At 43.7% G+C, this 20,424-nt stretch overlaps 1 protein-coding gene across 4 annotated transcripts in view; it reads right to left on the bottom strand.

Moving 5' to 3' along the window:
- Positions 1–1,385: 1,385 nt before the first annotated feature.
- The window catches only part of dag1 (dystroglycan 1), a 117,433-nt gene continuing 98,394 nt past the window's right edge, over positions 1,386–20,424 (bottom strand). For all 4 annotated transcript variants that reach the window (XM_040159020.1, XM_040159022.1, XM_040159021.1 and 1 more), the window contains 2 exons: positions 5,814–6,272; positions 1,386–5,653 (listed from right to left, as the gene is read on the bottom strand). In XM_040159020.1, coding sequence (XP_040014954.1) covers positions 3,827–5,653; positions 5,814–6,272 — 2,286 coding nt within the window. In that variant the 3' untranslated portion in view covers positions 1,386–3,826. The remainder of the gene's footprint in view (positions 5,654–5,813; positions 6,273–20,424) is intronic.

Raw genomic sequence — 20,424 nt, 5'->3', positions numbered from 1 at the left:
ATAGCCCACATCTAACAACCAGAACCCAAAACTAATTAAATCCAAAGAACTGTTGCACAAAGGCAACAGAGCCAGTGAGTGACACCACCTCAGAGTGTCCGCTTTTCCTTTACCTTTGGTTTTTCTTCTTCACTAAAGCAGGATCGAGATGTCCAGGCTTGTAACTGTGTGGCGTTACAAGAGAATGATGTTTAACTACTAAAATTACTACTCCAACATGATCTTCGAAGTCCAAAGTGAGTATTACGCATGCAGCTTCATCACCCATCTTTAGTGCCAATTGAGACATTTCCTTTAACGTGACTCTACACTCTGCGCTCCTGTGTGTCCCTTCTGATCTGATTCCGGCCAATATTCGTGTAGTATGTGAAAATAGGAACGTAAGAACTGGGTATCCAGGGAACGTGGAGTCCGTGTGAAGTATAAAGTCTTGCAGTTTGATAATTGATCCTACCCTGGGGCTTCTGTTCTGAGAAGTATTCCTATATTTGGATTTATCAAGTATAGTTCTGCAATTCTGAGTGACTTTAGAAAACCCTGGCCTCTTAATCATAAACCTCGCCATTCTAATCCAGCCTTTGTAAACGGAAACAAGCGGCTGTCATCATTGCTTATGTGCAATGAATGTGGCAGGACTCGTGGTCTGAGCTTAATTCATTGTAGTATTCATTTTACCTCAACTCCTGGAAGAAAGACAGTTGACTTTTTTGTGATGTTCCTGCAGTATACAGACAAAATGGCACTACAAATAATTTTAGCGCCGTCCCTGTGATAGATTGAGCTTGTCTGGTACCTTGAAGGCGACAGATTAGACCCTGCAAAATGCAAACTCAGCATCTATAATATGCCACAATCCCCAATCAGATTACCATCAGATTTCAGATGAGAATTTGCTGTATGTCTATGGTAAGTGGTAAGAGTAATGCCAGAGGTCCAGTTTCTTTAAAGATCATGCTGGTCTACAGCAGCCCTGTGCAATCCAGTGCAATAGCCTTTCACATTTTTTAAATTTGTCAAGCATATAATCAGTTTTCATAAAGACTTAGGCCTGAGATGTGTTGATTCAAGCCCATTTACCTTGAAAATGAACATACAGCTGATTTTAGTTTGAAAAATGAGGACCTTGTCATGTATACGTTCATCCACCACACAAGGTGTCTCAGTCACACCGCCATCAGTCCTCCATTAATCTTTGTCATCGCTATGATCTGTTGATCCATTTTAGCGACTAGCGATCCCTTGGGAATACATTCATCATTGCTTTCCCTACTATCAACTTAAACTCTGTCATGAATCATCCCAGAGGTACAACTGATTGTTTACAGCTAATCAATATTCTAAGTAATCAATGCAAATCATCCGTATGCAATGTGTGGACAGAGAGATGGAGCTGAGATACTGTTTTCACAGCATAGCCTTTTTAATGGGCAGAGCTTTCACACTGAATTGTCCAACCAGTCATTCAGTAGCAGAATAATTTTAGTACAAAAAGGACAGCAGTACGACCATTCCGGTGAGTCCAGAGACCACAGACGGTTGCCAGGCAGCAAGCTGTCTAGGGAGGTAAAACCTCTTGTGGACTTAAAACAGATTGATTTATCAATTCAAGGCTAAGTGGGAGCAGTAGGAAAGTGACAGTGACCAAAAACCTCATCCATAAACATCAGTCGGGTTTTGATTGGGGAGTATGACAGGATAAGACATTTTCCACAGGCAGAAATCTCCCAACAAAACCAGCGAGGACAAGTGAAATCAGATGCATGAATGAAGAAGGGCTGGATTTTTTTTTTTTTTTAGTTTTTTTTAAAGTTTTTTTTTTAATCGTACCAGTTGGTTTTATTATGACAATGCACACTTGATAAGCAAAAGCCTTGGCATCCTGCAAAAACCAACAATATTATGACAATACGAGTCACTTGCTTGAGCCTGCATCGACCAGCCACTGAATGGACTGCGCCTTACATTATTATTGCAAAGGGTCACTTTCAGTTGAAACTCATCAGCAAACATAAGGACATAAAAATAAAAATTGTGATTACATAAAATATGGGTCATTCCATCTTTGTATAGTGGGAGATACATTTTGATATGCAAACACACACACAATAAAATAAAACACTTGAAATATGTGACTCATGACAAAAAAATAAAGTGTACATAATTGAATCAGAATTGAACTTCTAGGCTAAGATTTTACAAATCACAGAAGACTAATCATTAATCATGTTTTCTTTTAATTATCAAGCAAATTTGAGGCTGTATCAAAAACTTTGTAAAAAAATTAGAAGGGGATTTGACTGCTTTTCTCTGAGCTAATTACTGGAAATGTATGGTTCTTTATTCCTTCCCAATCTCTGCCTCCATGGCAGCCACAATCGTCTCCTCTGTGACCTCTAAAATGTGAATATCTGTACAATCCCATCTGGGACAGTCTCCATGGCACACAATGTTTCTTCTCAGACTGGAGCGAAGAACTGCCTCATAACATAAAAAAATAAAAAATAAAATCCCTGGGCCAAAATGAACTGTAGGGCTCTTCTTGCCACTTAGATACGTGTTGGAGGTGTTGTATGTTTGTAGAAAAGGACCGAAATTGCCTTCCACTGTATTTTCACTGTATTTCACTTTAGCCAAATTAAGGTCAGATTGGATGAACCGAAATCCACATACAACTATAAATTGTGCATTCAAATCCACATTAAACTCTGCATTCACAAGTTAGTTCAATGATTTATTTTGTCATGAATAGAGTAGCTTGCTTTTTTCTGGTTGCTCACACCTTACTGAGCCTGTTAGATCTGCTGACGGTATGAGGGCAATTGGGAGGAAGGTGGGATTTTCATCTAACAGCCTGTTACTGACATATTGTTTAAATATCATAGCAGGAATAAAAAGCTCCTTCTGGTTACTTTAGTGAGGCAAACCCTTTCTTCTACTTTCTTCCACCACCGAAAAAATATAACACAATCTATCAGAACATCTTCCAGATATACAGTGAGTTTTAAAACCGATGAAACAAACAAATTATTTATTATTCATTTCTAAATCTTTTTTAGGCTACCTTGTTATTCTCATCTTTACTAGACATTGTGAATAAGGATAGAAACAGACAACTAGTGTTAAAAGGCAAACCGTACTGAATCTGATTAACACACCCACTCGTTCACACGCGCACACACCTTGGCCTCCCATTCTCTTGTGTCGTCTGCAGGGGTGATTTGAGATCCTTGTGATAGCTTTTTTTCATATTCAGAGAATGTCACTCTCCTTATTAAAAACACGAGTTTGACGCCTGCAGTGGTCTGATGGCAGTTCACTGTCTTCTCGCATCATTTTAAAAGCAAGACAAAAGAAGAGTTGTTAGGCAAGGATCCAGTCCAAAAAAAAAAAAAGAATAATCTTGGGATAAAGATGAAAAACAAAATAAAAGCCAGTATCCAAATCAATAGAGGAAAAAAAAAGAAATACTGGGAAGGGAGAGCATCTCTCCCAATTGTCGCTTCTGACCAACTGGTCGACTCGAAAGCCAGTGTGACGAGAATTTTTTTTTTTTTTTTAATTGTCTTAGGCCACTGTATTAGCTGGGCTACCACTAAAACAGTAGTCCCTCCCAGCTGTTTCAACCAATCATCCAATGTGTCTACTGTAAAACCCCACCCAACTCATCACTCCCCCTCCCAAACCAAAGTCCCTTGTAGCTGTTTTGTACTTTAGCACCTCTTGTCATCTCTCCCTGTAAATGTCCAGACAGACACCAGAATGGAAACCGTTACAGTTCCTCAGGCATCCTCTCCCTCCACCCTGCGAGGGAAGGGTTAAACAAGTCTTAGGGCGGCACGTAGGGAGGTGGTGATCTGTAGGGAGTCATGTTCTTGGGACGGGAGCCCTTGCCCTCCATGGGAGCGGTGAAAGGAGGTGGCGGCTGGTAGGGAGGTGCATTGGGGTCCTCATCCCGCAGAGCTGTGTACTCCCCCAGCAGTTCCTGGTTGAGGGGAGTGGTCTCTGGTGTGGCCATGTTGGGGTACTCAGGGGGCGGAAGTGGGGGCTTCTCTTCCTGGAGAATCAAGGGCATGCTTGAAGATGGAGGCGGCTTAGAGTCATCAAGTTCATCGGCAAAGATAATCGGCACACCTTTTTTGATGAAGGTGGCCTGGTCTTCAATGGTGAGTTTGCCCTTTCGTTTCTTCCTGTAGCAGATCATTGCAATAATACCTGCTATTAACAGGATTGCTGCGACAACAACAGCAGGAATGACTGTGTGGAGATAGACGTCATCCGTGCTCTGCCGGCCTGTTCCCAGAACTGGAGTGACTGGTGGAGGTTCTGGTATATCAATCTCTCCAGGTGGGATGAAGGAATATGTTCTGCAGCTTGCCCTTCCCTTCACCATGACGTCCAGTGGTCTAAATTCAGGCTCCATGGAGTACCTGAAGGTCTGCGAGGGCGTCCCCTCAGCATTGGCAAGTGTTCTGCTCATGATTGTGAGCTGTTCCTTTGGACAAGGATGCTGCGGGAGGCTGGTGTTCGTCCACTCCACCACAATGGATCCTTTGGTGATATTCCGTAGACTGACTGTACTGCTGTTGCGGTCCCCCAGGGCATATGCCAGCTTCTTGACCAGAAGGATTTTCTTGTGGATGTCATTGGTTACTGAACGTGGCTCACCTTCGAATCGGGCTGTGAAGATCACAGGGGTCTTGTCATTGATGGGCCAGCGGTTCACACGGACCTCAAAAGCATCAATTGCGTTTAAGCCACCTTTGTCAGTTGCCTGCATGAAATATTCATGTTTTCCCACATGTTGGACATCAGGCAGACCATAGAGAAGTTGGCTGGTGGTGTTGAACTGGATCCAGGAGCCCTCTCCAACCACTTCATTGTGGTTCTGTCTCAGTGTGAGACGCAGCTTGTCTGTTGTCCCATCCTCTTTATCAAAGAATGTATCAGATGGGATCTTAACCTCGAAATAGGTGCCCACCAGTGCATTGACCTGGTCGATGGGATTACGCAGGACAGGCTTCTCATTGTATGGATCCGGGATGACACCAGGTGATGGGGTTGTACGCGTGGATGGCTTCGCTGTGGAGGTCTTTGGCTCTCTGGGCACTGGTGTGGATTTAGGCCTCTTAGGTTTCTTGGTAGGTCTTCTGGTAGGTGTGGGTGGTGTGGCAGTTGCTTCCACATAAGTAGGCCTGGTCATGGTTGGCTGGATGGGAATGGTGCTGGTGGTCTCCATCACCCTTGTTGGTTGAGGAGGTCCCAAGGTTGGGGTGTGGGCGATAGGGTCTCGGACTCTGATTGTAGGCTTGCCTGGAAGGGGAACGGGGCCTCTTACAGGGGGAGCAGAGCTTTCGGTTGGTGCGGCAATAGATGGAGAGGAGAGGGTTGGGATAATCCTCACTGGAGGCTCCACAACAGTTGTTGGAGGAAGCACTGCCAGAACAGGTGTTGGAGTGTTGTTTAATTGGCGCCTCACCCGCTTAGGGACATGGGGTTTCTTGTTGGCAATGTGCCATCCCACCACAGGGTACCCCAGCTTGGCGGACATTGTGCCTTCCTTTGCAGGACCCTGGACACTGTTGATATTTGGGACGGTGCTCTGGTCCAGCAAGCAGCCGAGCTTCCAGGATAACAGCGCACCATTCTCCACCACCTAGAGCGATATTGGGAATTATTAATTTAATTATCTGTCAAATTACATTTTAAATGATTCCATGACTTGCAGGAATTTTTTTATCCACAAATAAATGTGTGCACGCATTTATTAACACTCATTATCATTTACTCACTCACTTGTTTGCACAATCACTCACCTTCTTAGCATTCCCCGGCCCAGCCATGAATGCAGACATGTCAAACAGCCGGTTGTTGACCACGGGGAGTATCTTCATGTGCTGGAGCCCCACCCCGGAGAAGCTCCTCATGTTATCCAGGAGCTCCACCCTTTGTTCTGAGCTCATCTTGGTTAAATCGGCGTCCAGGATCACTGTCAGCACTGTGACTGGTTCCTCGTTGCCACACATGAATGGCTGGATATCGTCGTCAGCGGAGGCTTGGTTGGATGCCAGCTGGGCTGAATCTGCGTCTAAATGATCTTCAGGGTGTACCTCAATGGAAAACACTTCTGAGGAGGAGGATTTCGTGTGGTTGGAGATGGATACTGAGATGTAATGGACACCTTTGTCCTCCTCCAGAGGTAGACCCTGCAGGATTCTGCTGCTGGCATCCCAGTGCAGCCAGGCAGGGAGGGAGTCCTTTCCCATCTCAGTAATCTGAAAGATAAATGAAACAGAAAGCAAAATGAAAGATGTTTCAAGACGCATATATATTTCTAATAGAACAGATGATTAATCACCGATGAGTTAACAATCACAATTAGGGGGTGTTATTTGATTTTATGGGATAAAAAATTTATACGAAATGTTGATATTTGTAAACAAAATATGAAAATTCCCCAAAGGAAAAAAAAATATGGAAAAATGTCAAACATTGATCTGCAAGCAAGTGGTTTAAAGAAAGTAAATAAGTAAATGAAGAAATGGAAAGTGAAGGCTTCGTAGACTTTACAGTGTTTCAGAAGCAGAATGTTTGGACACTGAATTGTGAAAATGGTAATGCTTTGCTTATGAAAGGTGGCCTTGGCAGTTTCATATGAAAAAAAAAGTATGAAGCTTTTTGTCTACTACAAAACAATTTAACAGATTCAAGATTGTATAGGCTGTGGTATGCACCCGTGAAACTTTTGTAGATGTCACTCTCGGTTTGTACTTGTCATTTAGCGTTTTTCTCTTCCAGTATTTTATCATTTGTCTAAATTTAACTGATTTGTTAATGATGCATGTTGTACTTTATTAAAACCTTTCTGACAGGAAGGGAAGACATTCGCAGTGTAGGGTGCATGCCAAAAACAACATGAACAGGATCTACTGCTGTGGCTATTCAACATGGTATGCACCGTTGTCCACTAAGCCCTACTCCTTACACACAGAAAAAGTGCTCTGATTTGCAATTTAAACCCCACTAAAATTAAAATAACTTGGCCGATTATAGGCCTGGGGACGTCCCCGTGGCAGGAGGCTGATGGAGAGAAATGGATCACAAGGGAATGACAATGCATCCACACACATAAATCCGAAAACAAGAACAAATGCATCCTGTGCTCCCCAGCCCCCTACAAGTTAATTCTGCAGCTAATAAATCCTGCTTGATAAATTATGTAGAGGCAGTGCTCCCTAGACACATCATTAATGCTCTAACCAGCACACAGGCAGTGCCGGGGGAAAACACACGCGCACAAACATATACAAACAAGTGCACACCCAGACACACACACACACACACACACAGTCAAGCATGCAGTCATACAACAAAAAAAAAATGGACACACGCACACACACACGCACGCACGCCATAGACAATGCTACACACGAAAGGCTGTATTTGCATTTTCCCTCAGACATACCGTACACGTGGCCGCCAAGACAAAATCAAATGCACACACACACACACACACCCCCACCTTGCTGGGAGCTGGGCTTTAAACAATTATCCCCTCGTGGACAGCAATTCCTTTAAAACCCTCCCCCCTGGACAAGCATCCACACCTCCTCAAGCCTCTTCCCTTTTTTCTTAGAAATACTTGGATCTTGTCCTTTTTCCAGATGCAGAGGAAACGGCAAAGCACCATAGAGGAAATGAGCTATTGCAATGATTTTATTTCTTTTTGGGATTACTTCCTACTTTTTCCTTGTCCAGTTCCCTTCCTTTTTTTTTTGTTTTACTCAGCTCCCTTTCTTCTTTCTTTGTTCCTTTGCCTTTTTTTTTTTTTTTTTTTGACACATAGCCTCTCCTCTGTTCCCCTGCTCTCGTCTTTTCTGCTGCCATTATTTCAAAATGGCATTATCAAAATGTGACAGTCCTTTTCAGTGGTAGATAAAAGCTAACGTCTGGGATGATGATGTAGGAAGGTATCATAATTCTTCTCCAAGATTATAAATCTGGCTTGAAAATAATGCAGGAAACATAGTTTATTCACAATTCAATTTGGTTACTGGAAAACGTAGGACTGTTGCGACCAAGAGTATAGTCTCACAACATTAATCTCTTTTCTTCAAAGACCTTTATAAAGCTATTCATTACTGGGAACTAACAACTGGGAACAGAAATACGTATTTGCCTGTGAAGAAAAACAGGAAACAAAAATACTTATCTCCAGCAGTGTTTGATTTTAATTTGTCACAGTGTTCCACAGCCTCAAAACTTCAAACTGAGTGCCTCTTGACATGGCATTGCAAATTAAATCACAAAGAGACAATGAAGGACAAGTGATTTGCCAGGCAGTAATCTCATCATAACTGTCATAATTGCTCTGTAAATTACTCAGTTGTGTCGTGAAAGCACAAGGATGATCGCTTTCTTATCTGCTGCTGATTAAATATGAGTATGAGGGAAAAAATAGGTGACACTTAAATCCATTTGTCACAATATCACAAGCTCACAAAAGACAAAATCAGCCACACCACATGACGACATTTGGCTCACGTGGGGCAACTTCAACTTCTTCTTCTGGGACAGACAAAAAAATAAGCAGGCCTTTTCCGTTCTTCTCTCCGTCATCAACTACTCGTCCCTGAACTGAGCAACACAGAAGGACTATGGCTGTACTGGATAGCTTCGAGTTGTGATGGGTGAGCCAATACCTCAGCTGTATTGCAAATTCTATAGGCTCGCCAAAGCTATGAACCGAAAGCAATGTTCTCTAAGTCAATGCGCTGGCTCAGTAAGTGTTAACAGACAGAAACACAATAGTGCCTTTTAAACTCTCACATGAATCCAGCAGAGAGCCTGTCTCCTGCCTCCCTAAAAGAACATGAAAAATACATCAAATCCCCCAAAATGTCAAGAAAAATATTTCATATCTTCTCCTCGCACAAGGCTTCGATACAAGAGAGCTTGATGTTTCGGCCCTAAAGGTTATCATGTACTCTCACAGACTCCTCTAGCCTCCCTTCCATACAACACATACCTCTGGCAAGGTTACCGCCTAAGCTATTCTGAAACAGCCAGGGAGAACCCTGCATTTTGGGAGATTTATTTGGAGAAGCACAGGGGGCCAGGCAGCAAGAATGAAGGAAATGAAACTACTTTCTGCAAAACTATTAAGGTGGTTCCAAGGGCAACTTCGGGCAAAGACATAACATTTAGAAGCAACAATCAAAGTAAATTTACTCAGGACCTTTGCTGAGCAGTATGACAACCTTTCAAAGCGCCAGTTAAATGACTTTTTCAAGAACTTTTCGACAGGGAAATCGTTTTATTCACTTCCAAAGAGACTTAACTCTGACCAGTTTTGAGTAATGTGGCTTTTGAGAAGGAACACAATTACTAAAAGTACAATGTACGATGAATGTTAATGTTGATGGCATTAAAACCCAAACCCCTAAGAGATAAGAGCCTTATGGATGATTTAAGGAATGAATGGCTGACATGTATAAAGAGGTCAAAGCTTGGCTGTCAACCCCAGTGTGAGTGCAGCAGCAAACCACGCAACCAACCCCCCCCCGGACTTAAAAGACTGTTAATTAAAATGAATAAATGATAATCTCAAAGTTAGGACTTGTTTGATCATCCTTTTTTCTCCCTGATGCACACACACATCAGCCATAAAGCCACCGTGACTATCAGCACCATAAGCTACAGTGATGGGCACAGTGGTGCAGCAAACTCGGGTGAAGGCGTATTTGAAGTCTCTATGAGCGACAGGCGTGAAACACTAGGAGACTTTATCACATATCACTGGCATCATCCTTATTTTACTCCGCATCACTGGCCCCACTCCCTCTGCCTTCTCAGCTGTTTTGTTTAGAGTTACAGTCCTCAGTCGCTGAGAGTAGCTGCTTTTTGAAGTAAGACAGGATTACAGCCCGGACAAAAACTCAAAGACAGATTGCAAAGCGGCCTCAGTGCTGATGGTTAATGTTATAGATGGTGAGTCCGATGTCAAAGCAAAATCTGTGGAGAGTTGAGATGTGTGAGGAGCTGCTGGTTCTGGAAGTATTTTTTACCACAGTAAGAAATCCAATTCAAAAGCATAATTTTATGATATCCTTGATATCCTTCGACATATAAACATAGTAGTCCACTGCATAATTAACAAGCTCTTAATTAGCTCAGCTTGGTTTGTTTCAGAGAAATATTCTTTTTTTTGCTTTCTGTCGGTTTCGTGAGACAAATGTCTCATTTTACCACCATGAGATCAGTGGTGGAACGTAACTAAGTGCATTTACTCAAGTATTGTACTACTTTCCTTTTCATGCTAGTTTATAATTGTACTCCCATACATTTCAGGGGGAATTATTGTACTTTTCACTGTTTTGACAGACATAGTTAGTAGATTTCAGTGTAGATTAACATTTTACATGTAAAACATACGATGACGTTACAGATAAACTATCCAGCCGTCAATAAATCAGTTAAAATGAGCTCCACCTTGTCCTGCTACAGTGACGCATCAGTAAGAATAACCCAATATTTCAATAATATAATGATATAACACAGACAGGAGCCCCTACAGGACATAATGAGTACTTTTACTTCTGATATTTTTAGTACATTTTGGATTGTAAGATCATGCCCATCCAGGCATTTATTTCACTGTCTATGAAGAAAATGAACTGGAACCCCAATGCCCTAAAGACCTCCTACATCTTTGCTACTACATATGATTTAAGACCCCAGCTAAAACCTATCCCCCATATATTGTTACCTTCTAGTGAAGAAATACTGTATTCTGCAGCTGCACCCTTTCTTGTCTTACAATCTTTTCTGTTCTGTTGCCTTTTCACCTAACTCGGTTTACGTCTCGTACACTCATGACCTGGTAATACGGAGTGTATCTGTAGTGTTGCTTTTATCCAAAGGCAAGATTCGCCTCCACAAACACACACCTTTATTATCTATAGAGACATACAGTTAGGTCCATAAGTATTTGGACAGTGACACAATTTTCATAATTTTGCCTCCATACACCACCACGATGGAGATGAAACAAAGCCATGAAGATGAGATTTGAAGTGTAGACTTTCAGCTCTAATTCAAGATGGTTAAAAAAAACACTGCAAGAACCGTTTAGGAATTACAGCCATTTTTACACATTGTCCCTCATTTTCTGAGGCTCAAAAGTAATTGGACAACTGACTGACAATCATTCAGTCAACGTCAAAGTCTGCACTTCAGTCACATGTCGATGGCTTAATTCCAAATCCATTTCGAAACTCGTGTCACTGTCCAAATACTTATGGACATAACTTTACAATCACAGAGCTCTTTTGAGGAGAGAAAGCTCGAAGAGTGGGAGGAAGAGACTCAGAGTCAGAGACAGTCAAATACACTGCAATATTGACAGAGACATAGAGGCAGAAGTAGGGATGGAGAGAATGAAAGGGGGAGGTCAAGGAAGAACGACGAGAGAGAGAATGAGACAAAGATCTCCTAAACATAGAGATATTACGAGGAGGCGTCGAGTCCCTCAGCCTTCATGGAAAGAAAGCAGCTCATTGTTGCCGCAAGAGGAGAACATGGAGAAAGGAGGCCATTGTTACCGGGGACCCGGCTGACAGCTCAACAGATAAGCCTCATATTTTGGAAGAGGCGAGGGAGGAGGAGGAGGAGGAGGAGGAAGAGGAGGTGCAGCTGGAGCGCACTGTTGTGATATGACTTGGGGTGAAATGAGACTCGGCGTGGCGAGGGAGTGGGAGGGAGGAAAACGGGGGGAGCGTGAAGGGAATAGGAAGAGAAAGGGAGGATAGACGGGAGTAGGGGAAGAGGGAGGCAATGACGGACAAGGAGGGAGTGAAGACGAAAGGAGAATGATCGAGGAAAAAGCAGGTGAAATGAGAGAAAATGTGAAAAGGGGAGGTGAGAAGTGGTACGAGACCAAGAGAAACCCAGTGCCGGGCGAGCGAGAAAGAGGTTACATACAGAGAGAGGGGGAGGCGAGAAACAAAACCTACAGCGAGAGAAAGAGAGAGGGCGGAGAGGGAATTTCTGGCATAGTCAAGTGTTTCCAGTGGAAAATGTGAGGAGAAGAGGAAGGGATGGATGGATGGGAGAGCTATAGGAAGAGAGGATGGGATGGGGGTTTGGGTGTCCAACAGGCGGGCGGATGTTTATGAGGGGAAATCCATCTCGCAGCCCATTTTCTACTGTTAAAAATTCATTCGTGGCCCAGGTCCACAGCAGGCGCATTCGCACACTTTAACAGTGCAATCTAGGAAAGGGAAATATAGGACCCGAGCAGGGAGGGCTCCGAGCCCTGCAACTCTGAAATGTCAACTTGCTACGAAAGAAAACAACCGTCTTTTAAAATGGAAAACTTTTGAGATATGAAAATGAGTTTCGGAGGAAACTTGACTTGATCCATGTAGATCCGCATTAACTCTGCAACACGCAGTACCAGCTTTGCTTTATTCCCGCAATGAAGCAGCCGACGACAAAATTAGAACATTCATCTCCTCAAAGGGTCAGTTCACCTGAACCACTGAAGTATGTAGGTGTAAGGAGTTCAGGTTGTGGTTCGCAGCACTGGAAATACAATATACATATATCTAATTTATAGACCTCACTGTCAGGGTTTTTGAAAACTGGGTCACTGGTCTGTGGATTATCCAGGATAACTTGGACACTGTTTCTGGAAGAACACGTAGTTGCTGAATTTGTTTTAATTCAGGTTTTCGCTGCTTTGAGCGCCACAAACAAAACTCCATTTATCTCCATTAAATGTGGATGTGGCAGAGATCTCAGAGACGGGTCCCTCAAAACCGCAACACAAACCTGCACAGTTAGATGCTCTTCTAGGGGTAAGAGACGAAAACGCGTTGTTTCGTAACTTGGGTGAATCCGCCCTTCAGGAGAAGAACAGGAACTTACATGTTGAGTATAATCAGATCAGCGTTGACAATCACGTAGGAATAATATCGACCTTCCGCCGCATTCTTCAGTAAGAACATCAGCCGTGCAGTAATTATATAGCACCTACACTGTAAAGCATAATTCCATTATGCACATCCAAAACTCTGAACTCTGCCAGTTGTCGTCCACAATAAAAGGACACCGGTGGAACTTGAGTTATGAGACTTTCGATCGATAATAAAACAGCTGAATGGAAATGCAGATTCCCAGAGATGAAATACGTTCCAGGAAAAATATACCCTTTCTATTAATAGGCCCCATTGTAGACTGATGCATTGTCAGAGATCCACAGGAATCGGCCGCATAAGGAAACCATCACGCGCTGCGAGGCTTTTAAAAAAAGGCTTTCAAGTGTTTGCGACTGCTGCACACTACAAGAGGGAAGATGTACAGATGGACGCAAAAAAAAGTCCTGATACACGGGGAGAGCAAACAATCGTGTGTTCATTCACACACGTGTGCACACGCTCTGAACCACAAATACACCCCTATGATACTGTAATTAAAGCGTAAGGATGGAGAGGGCTCTTAGCCATAAAACCTGTGCTAAAGTATGCTCTCTGTCTCTATCACACACACACACACACACACACACACATCCTGTGGTAACCTGGTTGCCAAGACCTGCGGCAAAACTCATAAAGCTCTCCCCCTGTCTCTCTCTCAGTCTCTCTACCTCGCTCTCTTTTGCTTGCAGTTTACAACAATGAACAGATACTCAGGAGCAAACTGGAGCTGGACAGTGTTTGATTCCAGCTGTGAAGAGAAAGATGTAGCGCGTGTGTGTGTGTGTGTACACTTGTACTTCTGTCTTTGTGAGGACCAGTTTGAGTTTAAGACCTTCAGGAGTGAGGGCATTTTTGCCGGTCCTCGCGCCTTAAAAGGGCCATTTGAGGGTTCGGACCTGGTTTTAGGGTTCAGGTTCAAATCAGGTTTAGGTTAGGGGTCGGGGGCTGTGTCCTCACAAAGACGAAAGCGCGAGTATGGCTGTGTTCGTGTGCGCAAGGACAACTGTAAGGCAAGGGAGGAGACGAGCACGCAGCTGGCTGCCTATGCAGCAATCGTCCAAGGACCGGTCTTGGCTTAGCAAACAACACACTAACTCAATACCTACTGTGCTACGCTGGACACTGGGAGTAAGAAAAAATAAAGCAGAGCGTAAACAAAGTCCCGCGGAGACAGACGCTGTGTGTGAGTGTGTGTAAAAGAGAGAGGGACAGAGTGTAAAAAGGAGAGAGAGTGAAAGTGAGCAGGAAGGGCATACAGATACTAGAATAAGGTGAAAGACGTGCACACACACACACACACACACAGGCAGAAAGACACACTGTAAATACTATTTTTAGGTATGTGTATGCACATGTATATTTGTATAACCCCTGCTTGGAACAATAACACAGTGTGTGTGTGTGTGTGTGTGTGTGTGTGTGTGTGTGTGTGTTTTATCTCTGTCTCAGCATGTGGCTCGTTTTCTGCAGACTCTCGGCTTCAGCTCTGACTAATGCTGCAGCCCCACCAGAATTACTCACTATCATCAGCACACACGTGTGCGTGCACACACACACACACGCAGACACACATACGTGCCCACACACACACACGCACACACCACATATCCTCACCGGTAGAAAATGTTCCACTATATCTTAACTCTTGAGGGGAATCTCAGCCGTACTAGGAAGGCAGAACAGCACGTACGATGTACACACACACACACACACACCTACAGGCCCACACTTTGGTTATTCTTTGCAGTGCTGGCATGCCCACACAAACACTATTTCACTTCCTGAGAATAAAGACTGCTGCAGATTTCTAAGCCATGCATCTGTTTCAGTTAATGAGTACAAAGAAATGGGTTTGTTCTCTAAAGTCTTCCTCTTAAGTGACAGAGGCTGCACAAATACAAAGGAGCTGGAATTCTCAGTGTGGTTTTCTGTTATTCTTATTTTGCTTTGTGGCCTAGCACATTATCTCTAACTTTGCAAATCTGCAACTAAAGCAACTAATGATCATCTTCACGATCAATTAATCCTCGGATTACTTTCTCGATTTATTGATTATATCGTATTTGTTTGGTCCATCAAATGTTACTTTTCTGTCGATCAACTTGTCGATTGATCGTCTAATAATTTTAACTCTGCTGCAAAGAATTAACGAGAGTCAAAATGCCTGAGATATGTTGGCAGCTCTCTGTTTTTCTGGCCCTGCTAAGAACATTTCAGTAATGGCAGGATCTCACCAAAGCTGAAAAAGAGGAAAAGTGGACCCTCAGCACTCAATGTGGCACGGTTCTGTTTGGGCGATGGAGTAGAGCTGGATGCACAAGAAAGTGTTGTGAGAGGCAGGAGGAGTAGAATGATGCATAGTCAAGAGTACAGTAAAGAAGCAGCTGCAGGCCACATCAGAACCCTGTTAAATCCATTGTGACACAGCTACAATGGAGGAAAATTTGACAATTAAGCACACGTCATCCACAGTTAAGTCCCCATCATTTCTTCTGACCTGCGAATAAAAAAGAACTTAAATACAATTGGATTTACTCGTCCTTACATTAAGACGTTTGACAGACTCACTTTGCCTTCAACTGCCTTTATCAGTGTAACCCCACAGGCTGAGTGCATCCTTAAAGAATCATTTCTCCTCCTGACGGACGACTCGGCCGGGCCCTCGCTTGTCCCTAGGTCAGCAATTATCTCCTTTTTTCTCTGATGCCGTGTGAATAAAACATTAGCTATCTTTATCCGGCTAACGAGCTACATAGTGCCGACACAAACCATTAAATCTTAAACACATTGCTCAGGGATAATGAGGGACATGATATAGAAAGGCCTTTTTTGAAGCGGTGGAGATGCAGCCAGCGCTACAGCCTGAGGAGGAGATGGAGGCTGGTCACTCGAAACAAAATCAATACAGTTTGAGATGAGAGGAATAACATGGAGAGTTTCATTCCGAATTGAGATTTCAAGCGTTTCAACACACGACTCTTGTAAGAACAATGTGACTGCAGGGAAAATGTGTGATTCTGTATTGAACGCAGCTGTGTAGTTACACTCGGTCCGTCGTCCTGTCACTGTGGCGGAATTTTTACCTGTGTATTATGACCTTTACTTGGTGTCTGCAGGTCTTGAAAAGTCTAAAAAAAACCCCACTGAATTCAGTTCCCTCAAGACTGCAGAAAGCCCTGCTGTAGCTGTTCAGTTTTTTGGAGCAAAGCTGTCCGGTGATGACCCACACATTGCTCTTTGCAGAACTGCCTTAATAGGCCGATCTATAATCACAAGAGTCCGGCATCTAAATATACTCTGGTACTGTAACCTTCACACACCAAATATGGCCCGCCTCACTAAGCCTGGAAAACCAACGAAAGCAGCCCGCCGTGCTGCAACTCTGCCTCTCCTTTGGGCGACAACCAAGCATGCTGGAGGATACTGGCTGGTCCAAAATCTGCGGTTGCTAGGCTACAGAAGGACATACCATAACAACATCAGGAGACATTCTCTCCAATGGCGAACAGACACAAACACTCTCCGCTTGGACTCTCTTCTGGCGACTGAAACCACCAAGTAGCTCCTTCTTTCTCTTTTTTACTTTTCCTGTGGAGGTTAGGAAGTCAAACAGTGGCTGTTTGGCAGTAATTATGTGTGCTAAAGGTCAAATGGAAATTACACCCTGAAATCCAACACCGACATGGAGGCAACAGTGTGACTCGCAGCGAAATCTCCTTCTACTCTGGACAGAAGGGAATGATTTCCAGTGGAAGTATGTCAAATACACAACCCTCAGCAAAAACTGAGAAACACCAAATTATGAATGAATTTGTGGGAGCATATAATTTGGAACATATGAATCAAAAAGCCTCGCCTGCTGTATGTTTAATTACATAGCAACATGGCCACCACCAGTCTGGTGCCAGTAAACCGATCGTAGCACGCTAGCTTACAGCTAGGGTGACTCATATGTTCTGGTGTGTGTGTGTGTGTGTGTGTTTTTATCTTTGGGTTGCCTCCTCCCTCCTGCTCTTTTCCTACCAGTTTTCCACTGCTACCCTGCCAGCTAGGAGCTGGGGAGCTAGAGGGGCCCATAGGGTGAACCTCTCTGTGTAAAAGACTTTTGAAATGCAGGACAGCGGAGAGGCAGAGCGACAATAATAAAAGTACCGCTGCCACTCTTTGTCATTTGCTTCTCTGCTTTCCTGCATTATAACAAGAGAGCCTTGAGAATCAGAATAAAAACCTTTTCAAAAAGGTTCTGCAAACTAAACTGTGATGAGAGACGAAGCAAATGGAAAGAGGGGAATAACAGATAGATGGTTGTGGTTTTAAAACCCATCAAAAAAGGGAAAATGTGGAAGGAGACTTGCAGAATGAAGAAAAGTATAGAGAAGAGAAAGAGGGAAAATAATTGTTGCTCGTGTTGCAGGAAAAAAAAGGAAAAAAAAATGCTTGTGTTGGGAACCAGTCTCTAGTACTGTAGCTGAAAAGAGAGTCAGACAGTTGCTGATGTGGAAGAGAAAGGAAGAATGACAGCGATTTAAAAAAAAAGAAAAGAAAGGGGGTTCCTTCATTTAGAGGCAGAGAACAGGGGAGGAACAGAGAAGACTGGAAATCTGACAGTGAGAGAGGAGGCAGAGAGACAGTGAATGACAGAAAAACAGAGGAGGAGGAGGAGATAATGAATTGAGAGGAGAGGAAAGGACGCAGCGGGGAGGAAAAGAGAAAGTTAGTTTTCCCACCAAAATGCCTCCAGGGGGAACGGCCCTTTACGACCACAAGCTACTGTCTCTCTTCATCAAGAGGGGAGCGATCCAAACAGCTAGTCAATGTGTTCTGACAACCACACAGTCACACAGTCTCTCACACACACACACACACACACACACACAGACACAGATGCCATCTGTGTGATCTCAGACAGTTTAGAGCAGAGCAGAGGGAGCGCAGTGTTTTACCAAATAAGCTGTTTGTTATCCAGCGTTTTGCTTTAGGGCGATTTTACATGGAGCAAGACAAAGATACAGAGAGTGGAGGGGTGGGGAGGGTTGGAGCGGGGGTTCACGGAGAATAATTACAAACCGGTTAGCTATGAGTGTCTCTCTTTTTAATCTGCATGCAAACACACACTCAAAAATATTCACAAAGGAATATGCTACATATGCTTGTAGGCACCCATGCACAGAGCAATATCCACACACACACACACACTTAACCCCACATCGCTGGTCTGTGAATTTTCTTTTTTCGAGAACTAAAGTACAAAAGAATTTTCAGCTAGCGTCAGTTATTTCCTAGAATGAAAAATGAAAAAAAAAAAGAAAATAAAAAGGAAAGCAACGGGATCCGCTTGCCTGCCAGCCGGCCCATCAGCCAATCAGCTAATTATGCTGGTAATTGTGGTAACGAGGCTATGGAGAATACTGTTCTGTTGGCCAGAAACCCGTTCTTGCAGCCACTTCCATTAATAACATTAGACAAAATAGCCACCACAGGATCTGGCAATCCCAGCAGCACCTGCATGCAGACACTTCAGCCACAAAGGTCCTGCCTTTTCAGCTGAGTCAATTATCACTGAACTGTTGTCACTCTGCCGCCACAGAGACTTGGTCAGAAAAATCAAAAAACTGTTTCCTCTGGGTAATTTGTAGTTGGAGCACAGCTTTACGAGAGTGAAAAGTTTTTTAAATCGTCCACTTTAAAAAATATTCAGACAAAGTTACTGGCCAAAAAATCGTCTCAAGAGGGGAAGATGCACGAGAAATCGAAGTTTTAAACGTCTCGATCAAAGAGAAAACACAATAATTACCCCAAATTGTTCTGGTAGAGGAGATCATGAACAAAAAACAACACCTTAATGATATTTAAACACAATGTTAAATATCACCACCACCATCCACACTAAAACGCAGGTGTTGTACTGCGGAGTACATTGGCACTGTGTTCACATACAGATGATCTTACACCGTCATACTCATCACTGAGTGACCGCCATTAGCTTCCTAACAGGTCTTTTCCGCTAAGCAAACCGTAGGGCTGCAAAGGTAATGTGGGGCTCCCAATAACCTGACCTTGAAAGAACCGGTTAAGGTCTTGGCTCTATGTTCTGCCATGGGTTCCCACCTTGTTTTACAAGCCAGAACAATCTGGATATTTTATTGTAATGCCGCCACCGGGACAGCCAATCAGGCTTTTTATTTCCTGATACCGATTCTGATACTGAAACTCGGGGGTACTGAGCAATACTGAGGACTGATCCGAGTCCTAGACCCCTCACTTTCTAGAACTGATTCTTTATGTTTGAGTTAACGTGGCTGTAAGTTAAACATCACTTCCCGACTTTATGCAAAGTCATTCATTTGGCAACATTTGTTCTGGGCTTGTGCAATTGTAAGTAAACGTATCTTGAGTATTATTGGACATTTTTTCAAAATTATTATAGCTAATATGATATAATACACTGCTCAAAAAAAATGAAAGGAACACTTTTTAATCAAGTCAGTGAAACTTCTGGGATATTGATCTGGTCAGTTAAGTAGCAGAGGGGGTTGTTAATCAGTTTCAGCTACTTTGGTGTTAATGAAATTAACAACAGGTGCACTAGATGAGCAACAATGACACGACCCCCAAAACAGGAAGGGTTTTCCAGGTGGAGGCCACAGATATTTTTTCCCTCCTCATCTTTTCTGACTGTTTTTCACTAGTTTTGCATTTGGCCAGGGGTCAGTGTCACCACTGGTAGCATGAGGCGATACCTGGACCCTACAGATGTTGCACAGGCGGTCCAACTCCTCCAGGATGGCACATCAATATGTGCCATTGCCAGAAGGTTTGCTGTCTCTCCCAGCACAGTCTCAAGAGCATGGAGGAGATTCCAGGAGACAGGCAGTTACTCTAGGAGAGCTGGACAGGGCCGTAGAAGGTCTTTAACCCATCATCCGGTATCTGCTCCTCTGTGCAAGGAGGAAAAGGATGGGCACTGCCAGAGCCCTACAACATGACTTCCATGAGGCCACTGGTGGGAATGTCTCTGACCACACAATCAGAAACAGACTTCATGAGGGTGGCCTGAGGGCCCGAAGTCCTCTGGTGGGCCCTTTGCTCACTGCCCGGCACCGTGGAGCCCGATTGGCATTTGCCATAGAACACCAGAATTGGCAGGTCTGCCACTGGCGCCCTGTGCTTTTCACAGATGAGAGCAGGTTCACCCTGAGCACATGTGACGGACGTGACAGGGTCTGGAGAAGCCGTGGAGAACGTCACGCTGCCTGTAACATCGTTCAGCATGATAGTTTGGTGGTGGGTCAGTGATGGTCTGGGGGCATATCCATGGAGGGACGCACAGACCTCTACAGGCTAGACAACGGCACCCTGACTGACATTAGGTACTGGGATGAAATCCTCGGACCCGTTGTCAGACCCTACGCTGGTGCAGTGGGTCCTGGATTCCTCCTGGTGCACG

The sequence above is a fragment of the Xiphias gladius genome, chromosome 21, assembly GCF_016859285.1.
Source record: "Xiphias gladius isolate SHS-SW01 ecotype Sanya breed wild chromosome 21, ASM1685928v1, whole genome shotgun sequence".
In the NCBI taxonomy this organism is placed as follows: Eukaryota; Metazoa; Chordata; class Actinopteri; order Istiophoriformes; family Xiphiidae; genus Xiphias; species Xiphias gladius.
This window is presented reverse-complemented; position numbering and strand designations above follow the sequence as displayed.